This window comes from Watersipora subatra, chromosome 10, assembly GCF_963576615.1.
Source record: "Watersipora subatra chromosome 10, tzWatSuba1.1, whole genome shotgun sequence".
Lineage (NCBI taxonomy): Eukaryota > Metazoa > Bryozoa > Gymnolaemata > Cheilostomatida > Watersiporidae > Watersipora > Watersipora subatra.
In genome coordinates, this window is record NC_088717.1 from 54,728,885 (window position 1) to 54,742,057 (window position 13,173).

The 13,173-nt window shown below is 34.8% G+C and overlaps 1 protein-coding gene across 10 annotated transcripts in view; it reads left to right on the forward strand.

The window, feature by feature from the left end:
* Window positions 1-13,173, forward strand: part of LOC137405908 (uncharacterized) — a 31,791-nt gene that overhangs the window by 7,410 nt on the left and 11,208 nt on the right. For all 10 annotated transcript variants that reach the window (XM_068092372.1, XM_068092370.1, XM_068092367.1 and 7 more), the window contains exons 6-7: window positions 957-1,131; window positions 9,812-10,263. In XM_068092372.1, the coding sequence (XP_067948473.1) occupies window positions 957-1,131; window positions 9,812-10,263 (627 nt within the window). The remainder of the gene's footprint in view (window positions 1-956; window positions 1,132-9,811; window positions 10,264-13,173) is intronic.

The window sequence follows — 13,173 nt, forward strand, 5'->3', positions numbered from 1 at the left end:
TGGTCACCTGTGATAGTCGAAAAATGCTGCAGAAATTATTTGCGCTGTTTGGCAAAAAGTATGGGTCGTCACATGATCAGCTTACGACTAAACGATTAGACCAAACCGAAACAAAACTGTAAAGTAGCGAGCATCTATATTTGATACAGGCTTTTTGATAAAACCCGAAGTGTTTGTCATAAACTAGTGCTACGAGAAGTTTTATATTGAGCCTTTTATTGGCCTTTCAATTCACATGATAATATCACGTGTCAAACTGAAATAAACTGATACCAACCTACGGCGTTTTCATGATGGCAGCGATTAACTGTTCGTTTTTTGAGCTTTTAAGAGCTTGTAATCACATTTCCACATATTTGACACCTACAACACAACTGAGTGAGACATGGTGAATCTTATGATACCAAATAACTGTAATGTGAATTTTGTTGCAAGTCAACTTTCAAGAACACGATGTGTTTTGGGTAATTTATTCGCTAAAAGATGTGATGATATTTCTTACACTACAATACATTTTTGAGGGGTAGAAATCTAAGACTGTTAAAAATATATTTTAAAACTATTAAAATAAGTGATATAATGACTTTTTAGACCACTTGTACGAAATCATATATGATAACTCCAAAATTGAATTTATTTTGTGAAGGATGTAAAACTTCCCTATTGCATTATATGATCATCTATTATAGAGCTATTGGGCTGCTTATGTTTAATTTAGATTTTTCTGCTCTCTCCCTCAATGAACTTCATATTTAACTTCAGCGCACTTGAGGATCAGCAAGGTGGTAGGTATAAATATGAAGTACTCTTAACACGCACTGTTGCGTTATTGTTACTGTTAGCGTTAACATATGTGGATTTACAATATTTCTTCGGCGTGGTTTAGCTTAGACGCCTACTTATGGGAAAACTTTTGGCAGGCTCGTTGAAATTGCACAAACCAGTTACCTTTGCAGGAGACCCCCTCTGTTACTGCCTCTGTACATGACCCGGGCACAGTTAGTCAATCCGAGGCTGCTGAGGCCTTTGATCCAGACATACTAGAAATAAAAGTTGAGGTGGAACCGTCAGCCGAGGCAGAATCAGCTCCTCCTCCTCTATCAACAATCGATACACCTACGTGTTCTTCAGGTAGGTTCTGCTTCCTAGCTCTGCCTGGGTAAATATTCTCTTATTTTCAAGTCAAATTCTCCAATTTTTCATGTCACTTTTGCATATACAGTGAAGCACGGATAACTCACACTTCAAGGGACCGAGCAAAAGTGTTCGAGTTATTAGAGCGTTCAAGTTATCAGGACAGTCATAAGTGCACGTATTTATCAGTAGATACATGTACATATACAAACTATATATCAATCAAAAGCATAGATTGCTTGTTGCAAGTTAAAGAATAGAGAAAGCATAATATTATTATGTTTTATTAGTTATCTTGAGGTGTTGACTGATGTTCTAAAAAAAAATCAAGGAGATTGACCAACTAGAAGCGGAGATATAGCCAGCCAAACACAGGTCTACCTAATAAAGAATCAGAGGAAAACCCTTCGAAAATCCCGAAAACTGTGACGTATGAAATCGACTTAATGTTCATGTGCTGGAGTTGCGCACCCTTACCGCCGTTACGTATAATGATTGTTTTGGCTACGAGATGTGAAACGCTTCTCGCGATAGTAAATAATTTACAGACTAGCTCTGGTTTCTCAGTAAAATCAAGCAAACATTGTGTGGTAAAGGTATTTGCCCACAACCCCTCGCCATGATTTTTCAAAACAGAAGAGCAGATTTTGACTATTGTGCTTCAAATTTTAACTCGATCTCCACGGATATGCTTCGAAGATCCTCTGTCCAACAAATGGCGCATGTATAGTCTATATGCGACATCCGCGATTGCAGTTCGTTTAGGATAAGAAATAGGAATGGGAATTTTTGTTCATTCATCATTTTTCTACTGTGTATCTACTGCAGCATTCAGTTGATTTTCATGATTATCGTCACTATTAACAGACTGTAAGCTCACCACAGCCATAATCTTAAAAAGAATAACTTGACTGTGCTGCTCTTGCTATAAGAAAAGAAAACGATAACTTTTGATTTGATTTTTCTATTGATCTATTATCTTATCTATGATTATTTTTTATGATTAATATAATAATCATACCCTAGGACACTTATATTTCGCTAGTATTTAGTTTCGTTAGTAGCACACAGAGTAAAATTTCGCTGCAGCTTAATTTCGCGGCTCTGATGAGTGCGAAAATATAGTGATGTGAAAATAAATACAGTGGAACAAACAAATTAGATTCGTCAGGTCCGGTCCTCTAGTAAAAAAAGTTGTTATATTTGCGACTAGTTCGTATTTGTAACCCGCAGGTATAAATGTATGGCAGAAATCGATAATTCAACGTGATCGCTTGCTGCCATTTGTTTCTTGGACTATTAATGACGTCTCGGTCCTTTCCGTCGTGACCGATATGGTACCAATATTAGATTTCAAGTATTTATAGCAAGCGATGGCCATGGCACGTTTTGAGTTCACAATATTTCAAATTTAAAAAAAATCAAATACAGTAGTATACATGTCTCATAAAAAAGAAAATAGATAACAACCAACATCACAACCAGAACTGTATAACATGGTTGGACCTGGTGAGGGTTGTTATCGTTTTTGGTTGGCAGTAAAATTCATCACTACAATAAGTATTATTTAATTGTATGACTTCACCTACCAGACTTTCATCCTCATCAGTTACAAATTCGGTGACTAAACTGATATCATCATCTTCTTCGTTTGTCTTGGCTTTTCCAAAAAAACTTGTTATCTTAATTTGCTTTGCCATGCTGCTCATTCGGTGTACTAACGAATTTACTAGAAATTTTCCAATGAGCTCAATCACACACAAAATTATCTGCATTTCTAATATCACGATTTTGTTGTGGATATCAATGAACTACAGGGCCGTATTCCCTTGGACAGCTGGCCGGCTAAGACGCCCCAACTTTTTAGGAATTTCATAGTCCAACGGCTATAGAAAGGTTTTTATCGCTGTAGAATATCACTTTATTCGAAGCCATAGATACAAACATCAACTTTTAGTAGTTCTTAGGCGTCATTATTATCTTCATCAGCGGCAAAATATTCTTGTTAACGACTTTTATAAAGGTTTGCAAAATATGAAGTTTTAGCAAACATCTGCTTGCCCATATCCTACTTAATGAACTTGAAATAAAATCGACAAAAATGATCTTTGTTAAAACGCTTAAAAAAAAGATGTCTTCTTTCTGAGCTTTTTAACTGCATACAAGTTTTGCCTGTTTTAATTTTAAAACGTTTTGTCAGTCACATCAGCTAAAACAAAGCGAATCTCAAAAAATAGAAAAATGTTGATACTTGCCAATAAAATTTTTTAAAACTTCACGTGAGAGGCCCGGCTGAGGCCCTACATAAGAGAAACCTGTTGGGAGCTTACAGCACCCCCCTCCTTCTCCACACCCCAGATGTTCATAACTAGTCGTCTAACATTAGCCCCCAACTTGCAACCAGTGAATACAGGCCTGCGTAGAACATAGCTATTTAATTTCGAATTTTCGCTAGTTCGTTATGATAGTTTAGTTTCGCGCATGAATTTTTCGCGTGATGATGATTCCGCGAAAACGTGAAAGTTAGATGCCGCGAATACTTAAGTGTCCTAGGGTAATGCATATTATACAAAATAATAATATAACTGCGTATAGAATAAATGATGTAACTAATATAATTTGTAAAAAAGATTGATGGTTGATTTAATTGATTCCATTTATTAGCTATAGTTAAAAAAATCTGAACAACGCTAAAGATGAGTCTGAATAGAGAAGCTAAGTAGGGGAACAACAAAACTGAGCTGAACTAGCAAGATAGCGGAATGTTGCGAAATAATAGATGCGTGTAATTATTTTATGCTAAAACTAATCTACACGTCAGAGGGACTGGTTCAGAACTTTCAGAGCAATGATTGTTAGGCCCAATTTGATTGTTCTATACTTCCAGGGATTAAACCAATTAAAACGCCGTGATTGTTATAGGAGAGCCCATTAGTTGGCTTAATTGACCAATGGCACACAAGTCGATTTTATACGTCATATATTGATGATTTCCAAAACACTTGTTTTTTGGTAGACCCGTGTTTGGCTGGCTATATCTCAGCTTCTGGTTGGTCAATCTCCTTGATTCTTTTTTTAGAACATCAGTCAACACCTCAAGATAAATAATAAAGCATAATAATATTATGCTTTCTCTATTCTTTAAAGGGTCTCTCGTGTGAAGTTTTAAATATTTTTAATCAGAAAGTATAGATATTTTTCTATCACTTGAGATTTGTTTGTTGCTTTAGGTGATGTGACTGCCACGACGTTCTCAGATTAAAATTGGAAAAACTTGATCGCGGTTAAAACGCTAAAAAAAATACATACGTATTTTTCTACCGAGCGTTTTAACCAAGATCAATTTTGCAGTAAGTCAGTTATTACAAAACTGCTTTACTATTAAAAACCCATTATCAATTTTGCCGATATTACTTTAAAGTTATCCAAATTTTACCTCGCCTTTCTTGCTTTCGGAGGGCTTATCGCTAAGCGGATGTTTGGTAAAATTTGATTTTTGCAAACCTTTAGAAAAGTCATTAATGAAAATATTTGCCGATGTTGGTAATAACGAGGCCTAAGAAATACTAAAAGTCGATGTTTATCTCTATGGCTTGGAATAAAGTGATATTCTAAAGCGATAGTAACAACCGTCTCGGTAGCCGTTTGGCAAAAAACTATTCGAGTTAACGCAGTTTCGGTCGAGTTATCTAAAGCTATTTATCATTGCGTGGGAACGGACCAAGCAAATCCATTCAAGTTAACCATGTGTTCGATATATCCGAGGGCGATTTATCCGAGTTTCACTGTATTTGCTTCTCGCACATACTGTAGTTTGTCTCCCGCACATACTGTAGTTTACTTGTCTCCCGCACATACTGTAGTTTACTTGTCTCTCGCATAAACTGTAGTTTATTTGCCTCTTTCACATACTGTAGTTTATTTGTCTCTTTCACATACTGTAGTTTATTTGTCTCTTTCACATACTGTAGTTTATTTGTCTCTTTCACATACTGTAGTTTATTTGTCTCTTTCACATACTGTAGTTTATTTGTCTCTTTCACATACTGTAGTTTATTTGTCTCTTTCACATACTGTAGTTTATTTGTCCCTTTCACATACTGTAGTTTATTTGTCTCTTTCACATACTGTAGTTTATTTGTCTCTTTCACATACTGTAGTTTATTTGTCTCTTTCACATACTGTAGTTTATTTGTCTCTTTCACATACTGTAGTTTATTTGTCTCTTTCACATACTTTAGTTTATTTGTCTCTTGCACATACTGTAGTTTATTTGCCTCTTTCACATACTGTAGTTTATTTGTCTCTTTCACATACTGTAGTTTATTTGTCTCTTTCACATACTGTAGTTTATTTGTCTCTTTCACATACTGTAGTTTATTTGTCTCTTGCACATACTGTAGTTTATTTGCCTCTTTCACATACTGTAGTTTATTTGTCTCTTTCACATACTGTAGTTTATTTGTCTCTTTCACATACTGTAGTTTATTTGTCTCTTTCACATACTGTAGTTTATTTGTCTCTTTCACATACTGTAGTTTATTTGTCTCTTTCACATACTGTAGTTTATTTGTCTTTTTCACATACTGTAGTTTATTTGTCTCTTTCACATACTGTAGTTTATTTGTCTTTTTCACATACTGTAGTTTATTTTTCTCTTTCACATACTGTAGTTTATTTGTCTCTTTCACATACTGTAGTTTATTTGTCTTTTTCACATACTGTAGTTTATTTGTCTCTTTCACATACTGTAGTTTATTTGTCTCGCATAAACTGTAGTTTATTTGTCTCGCATAAACTGTAGTTTATTTGCCTCTTTCACATACTGTAGTTTATTTGTCTCTTTCACATACTGTAGTTTATTTGCCTCTTTCACATACTGTAGTTTATTTGTCTCTTTCACATACTGTAGTTTATTTGTCTCTTTCACATACTGTAGTTTATTTGTCTCTCGCACATACTGTAGTTTATTTGTCTCTTTCACATACTGTAGTTTATTTGTCTCGCATAAACTGTAGTTTATTTGTCTCGCATAAACTGTAGTTTATTTGCCTCTTTCACATACTGTAGTTTATTTGTCTCTTTCACATACTGTAGTTTATTTGTCTCTTTCACATACTGTAGTTTATTTGTCTTTTTCACATACTGTAGTTTATTTGTCTCTTTCACATACTGTAGTTTATTTGTCTCTTTCACATACTGTAGTTTATTTGTATTTTTCACATACTGTAGTTTATTTGCCTCTTTCACATACTGTAGTTTATTTGTCTCTTTCACATACTGTAGTTTATTTGTCTCTCGCACATACTGTAGTTTATTTGTCTCTCGCACATACTGTAGTTTATTTGTCTCTTTCACATACTGTAGTTTATTTGTTTTTTTCACATACTGTAGTTTATTTGTCTCTTTCACATACTGTAGTTTAATTGTCTTTTTCACATACTGTAGTTTATTTGTCTCTTTCACATACTGTAGTTTATTTGTCTCTTTCACATACTGTAGTTTATTTGTCTCTTTCACATACTGTAGTTTATTTGTCTCTTTCACATACTGTAGTTTATTTGTCTCTTTCACATACTGTAGTTTACTTGTCTCTTTCACATACTGTAGTTTATTTGTCCCTTTCACATATTTATACTGTAGTTGTCATTAAAGGAGCTGTAAGACAAGAGCTTTACAAACTTTATGTCGTAGTCAGTTTTGCATATTTTGTTTTATAAAAAACAAAATCTAAATATATCTTCCTCAGGCTCCCTTTTTGAAGTCGCATTCAAACGCTGCCAGCTACATATTGTTTTGAAAGATTATAGTTCCTATTGGGAAAAGTTCGTTTCCCGTTACAACGGTTCCTTAGTTTACTCGCTGCATCTTCCAGTTGTTGTAGATAACTATAAAGGTTATCACCGCGAAAAGCGAGCTGAATTAAAATTCACTGTTATTACTAATTTTTTCTTATGGTGTCAACTGATTGTTTTTTGTATAGCGGACACTTCTTTTTACAACAGCTTTTAATTTGAGAAAAATGTGTGCCTGGCTCCATGTACTGGGCTAAACGATAAGTTTAACAGGATTCTGAAAGTAAAGGAGCTCCCTTTGTTTTGCAACACAAAACTACTATGTATGTGGTACTTATTGCAGTAGTTGGTAACTTAGTACTAAACAGTGGTAGGTGTAAAGCAATACAAAGTATGTGATAGCTATTCACAATTTTGTTTCAACAAAATAATGGAACATTTTATAACAATTTTCCTAACCCTACCATTTTGTAATCCTACCATTTTTCTTTCCCACAAAAAGTCTATGCGATACTCATTAATAACAGTGTAAGTACAACAAAACACCGTACGTGATATATGTTCACTGTATGTGTACAACGCAAAGTAGGTGATACTTGTAACAGTTGGCAGTAGATCTAAAACACAGAGTATGTGATAACCATTTACAGTAGACATAGAACACAAAGAATCTTTATTTTCAGTTGGTATATAAGACATATTCTTGTAATCATTTTCAACAAGAAGACCAGCATCAGAGTACAGATTAGAGATAACGACGAGAAATCTGTCCAATGAAATGAACACATCTCCTTCAAGCACCTGTCCTTGTCAACATGAGTTTTACAGAAATAATCATCAGTTAATTTGTTAGTAAAAATGTGATGATATGTTTTGTGTCAAGAGTTATACATCTCCGGTGGTACCATTTCTCGCCAGTACTGTACTGAACCATAGATATACTGTTCTACGATATTAATTCTCAAGCTGATGCTTGTTGTATGGTCAGTGATACACAGTAAACCTACAAACAAACCAAGCATAAAATCTGTGAACCACACCAAATAATCTCTCCATCCAGGTGTTTCCAAATTGATGTCATTGTGAGGCATACAACATGCACAAAATAAAAAAAAATGAGCAAAGGCAAACTTGTTAACAGAAATCTAGCCTCTCACATTAAAGAGGTAGTAAGGAAAAGTGACTGACTACGCTTTGGTCAGTGTGAGAAGTTGAGGCGTTACACTATCAAACTCGCAATGTAAGACTACAACATCCTTACCAAAATTAGACCAGTTTAGTAAACATAATGTAAGAAATTGTATTATCTTGATACACGCAATCTACAATGGTATCACAGAACAAGATTAATAATACATTACTGGACATACTCTGAGCAGATGATGGCACATACGCATTAGTCGACATACAATATACATGTAGATATTCACGGCATTACACAAGTTTCTTACCGCTCTTTCAGTCTGGTATTTCATTTTCAGTTTTACATTCATATCTCTTCCATGCTTGCATGTGGTATGTATTGGTGCCTATCACAGTTGTTGCCATTCGTTCCACAATTATTTTTCCCGTTCTTTTTATTCAAAGTAAGTCATGTTATTTAAGTCTTGATGTGAGTAAGCAGATAATAGTACAACTCTGAGTAAGTGTAACAAGTTCCAGTACGTAAAAACAAAACCCATGCATATATTATTCAAGAACTTTAGTCATAATTGTTTGCTCTGGCGATTACTCTCTTGCTCTGGAAGAAGCAAAACTGTACTGACTAATATAACACAATTTCTTCACTCACTCACCAAAATCCAGAGGTGTTGTAAATGATTTTTTTTACTAACGAGCACAAACTTCGCCGTGTGTTCATTCTCATTTGGAATTTGGAGTTCAACCAAGAGCTAAACAAGTTTGTTTACCCGGTTTGTGTATGCGCAGATTTTTAGACTTTTCTGGGTTTATAAACAATACTGTTCAGAAATTAAATGCCACCCCTTTTGACTTTCAAAAACGCTTCCTCTCTAGCTAAGAGAACCAACCGCTTATTTGGTATTCACTTGCCTATTATAGTGGAGCACGTGTCAAAGTTATGGAACTTTGATCTTAAATACTTGGTTAAAGTCCTAGAGAAAATTAATCACAAGGACTTTAGGTGAACATATATGGCTTTAGTAGTCTTAATAATATTTGCTTTAAAATAATAAAAAGTAGCAACTGGCAATCCTTTGAACACAGATGAGGGCTGAAAGACTTGCGCTCCTACAGTAAAATCCAATGTCAAGATGTTGAAGTTAATATTCATCGGTTTACACAAACCAACTCTCAATATTTTACTAGATGCAACAACATATTGCATACTATAAATACTAACGCAATGAAAAATTAATTTTGAATCGAAGTATTAAAGTTTTACAATTTAATTAACTTTTTTCCTTTATTTTCCTCGAATTGAACCATTTTATCTGCAAAAGATACCCTACAGAGATAGACAAATTTCTAGTATCTACAACACCATTTACTCACCATCCCTTCTTATTGCTTTCTCCTTTGCCTACCAGACTTTCTCCATCATCACTTATTCTGGTTATGTTGAGAGATTATACCAGGTTTCTATTGCATAGTTTCCAGATACTTGAAAACGGTGACTTCGGTTCACTACGTAGACGAATGTCTTATACTTATACTGAAACAGCGAGTCAACTAAGGAACCATTGTTACGGGAAACAAACTTTTTTCAATAGGAACTTTTCCTATTGTTCCCTATGCCTTGCTATACTAGTTTATATAAGCATCCATAAAGAGAAATCTGCCTTTTTGCATATTTATGGTGTAGTTAGACTCATGAGTTAGACTTTGAGAGACTTATTCGTATGCTTGTGTTCATATTGTAGACACACTATTTGGAGGTGCAGGCATTTCGGATAATTCAGTGGAATGCATGATGAGCATGTTCACTTCTTCCTCTTCTCAGCCAGCCCCTGCTCCCCCACCCGCTCTTCACAGCATGTCCAATCCATCTTCTCATCGCTTCCCTAGCAATCCTCCATCTCTTCACGCTCCCCACACTCCTCCCCTTCTCCGTACACCTAATCAGCGACACGTCCTTTCGGCACCTACCCACAAACCCCATCCTCACAGCTCTACCAGCCTACCTGTCTTCCATCCGCACAGTAACCCTTCACCACAGTTCTCTAGTCTGCATGGATCAGCAACCAAAGCGTATCGTAAAGCCCATCCGTTACCGCAGCTGTCTATGGGACATCTCTCGCATATAAAAACCCCGGTCAGACCTCATCACACTACTTCAGCAACACCCGGTTCCTCACAACCTTCTGGCATCAAGGTTAGTTAGTCTATCAGAAGTATGTTTGTAAAGGGAAACCACCTTCACCAATCTTGTTGGTCAAGCTAGTTGAACAAAACACTCATGTTCAAAACAGAACTGTGCTTTGAACATGGTTCTTAGTTTAAATAATTAGACTAGACATAATACAGTACAATGCAATATAATAAATTATAACAAGATTCGATTATGAAAATTCTATTTAAAACTGGGATTCATTTTATGTCATCCAGAATCGTCGTATTCAAATCATTAAATATGTTCATGTCTGCTAGTATTAAATTGTAAATAGTTCTTAATTATTTCTATATATATTATATATTCCTATTAATTATTCCTATACCGATAAAAAGCTTGACTATGTGTTAAAGTCTAAGTAAAACCCTGTTATAGTTTTGGAGTCAATTCTTGAAAAGCTTTCTGTCACCTGAGCATCATTTTATAAGTACTTGATTATCGGAAGAAGATGAGGCCATGATACGACGCATTTTGCTGCCTGCTCAAATTTTGCGGTGGCTCGTCATAACTAGCTTCATGTAGTTTTAACAGCAATGCATATATTAATATTATATACATGTATTAAATTTTGGCATCTTAACATAAGTTTGTCTTTTGATTAAAGAAATTATAGAAAGAAAAATAATCACGGAGTTGCCTGCTCGCTTTTTTTAAACTTCATTTTTAGCACGTTTTTGTTCACATCTATATGTTAGTCGTGATAGCAAAACAGTCTGGTAACTAAGCTACTCAAAAGAGATTTAAAATGGATTTTAGAAATAACTATTGTAAGATTTTTTATCACGTTCAGGCAGGTAGATAAATGATGTAGACAGTTGCTATTTATATGTTCATTCAAAATAATTCCAATTATTGAAACTATAATTTTGTTGTTGAATAAGCTCTTGGCAGATTTTTCCTAGTGGCCGGATTTTTTAGTCGGTAACATCAGTGTAGATGGCATTTGTCAATTTTTGCTAAGAACATAATTTGTGTGTACGATACGTGCCACACAATACATATCGACAGTATTACGTCGTCAAAGCTAAGCTTATGGTGTTGGGATAGTTTCCTGACTCATATCACTCTAAGTTTTCGGTATCAATCGCCTGCGGGTATGACGCTCGAAATGAATGGTAAACGATAGACGTGAGAGGATAAAAATTAAAGGAAACATCAAGTAAGTCCTTATCCTTGTTATCTTTTGCAATGGTCTATTAAGCTATCATTTTCTACACTCCTATGATTGGTTTTAGTTGTACCAGCAGTAACTTGTATTCTGTGTCTCGTTGTAGGTTTCTGAGGCTATAGGTGGTAGAGGTATTCAAGACAACGGTCTAGCTTAAATATTTAATGCTTAGCTAAATTTGAATCCTGTCTATTGCTTACTAGTGTCATAGTTTGTGTTGTTAGCTATAGTGTTTCTACTCGATTCACAGAATAAATAAACGCATTCTCATAAAAACATTTTGCCAAATTTTACCTTTCATGTTGTAAGTATATAATCATAGGTATACACTTATGATAGCAATGTTGTTAGTATAGTTTTTATTTGTTGCCGAAATGTGTCTATAAATTTATACTCTTTGAAAATACTTTTCCGTCGGTGATGCCGTAATTGGTACAATTTAACAAATGTGTGGTTCCTATTATCTTGCGAGTGTTGGGTAGAAACCCAATTTGGGTTAGCTTCGAAATCTTCCTCATGATTTTTTTAAGCCATACCCTAATTTGCACGTCCCGAACATCGTTCGTAAGCTGTAGTAACAGTCACTTTCTAATGACACCATTGAAAGATAACAGCTTCAAAATTTACCTTTTCCTTACACTCATTGAAATCACCTCGTAGATCTTGAAACCTCATGTTTTCATGTGTCTTCCTTTTAATTGCAACAATGCTCTTTTTTAATTGTTTTAGTCAACTATTAAATATTATTTATCATCTGTTTTGTTGTAATAGCATTGTTTTACAAAAATATGTTTTTTTCAATATTTGACTGTCCAATAAATTTAGACATTTATTCTGGCCTTGATTCTTGCATACATGGAAGATGCTAAGTCATGACAGTTTACAAACATGGCTAGACCTGCACCATTTAGTAAAAGGCTTCAAATGTGTTGTATATTCACCTCTGAGGCTGAACATGGCTCGCGTTCAAGATATTGTCCAGTACTGGTTTGAGTGTTGCTGCCACATACAGGTATATAGCATTCTATGAAAAAATGACAATTCTTTGAAATGGCAAAGACACAAAAGCAAAAATCATTCTAAAAAGGTGCTGTTGATCATTTGCAAGGTTTCTATTCGCTACAATAAACAATCAATAATTTTATCGGGAAATTCACATTAAAAAAAAAGTTTTACCAAAAAAATGTCAGTTTTACAAATTTATGGAGCATTTTTATATTTTTTGCGTGGTCAATTATGAGAGCCTTTAACTTTTGCGGTTTGGCTCACCTTTTTTTCTGTTTATATGATACACAGCGCTGTTAACAAAGAATCGATGTACAAGAAACTTAGCAAGTTCCAACTGCATTCATAATATTTTTGGAGATAGTGAAAGAGTTTAAAAGACAACGAATGTGTAATAGTGTTAATGAGGAATGGAAACGAGCAAAAGTTTGCTTTCATAAAGTTAATTAATTGCAGTTATTGTTGCGATACACTCATCTCAATATAATTCGTAAACCTAACTACTGGGCCAACCCATGATCATTCCAAGTTTTTCAAGTTTGCATTTATGACCTGTTTTTCGTGCCAGGTAGCTTTTAGAATAAATCAATTTAGCAACTATGGTCTCCTATAGCAGCTGGTAGGTCTCCTATAGCAACTATGGTCTCCTATGGTAACTGTAGGTCTCCTATAGCAACTGTGGTCTCCTATAGTAATTGTAGGTTCCCTTTAGCATTTGT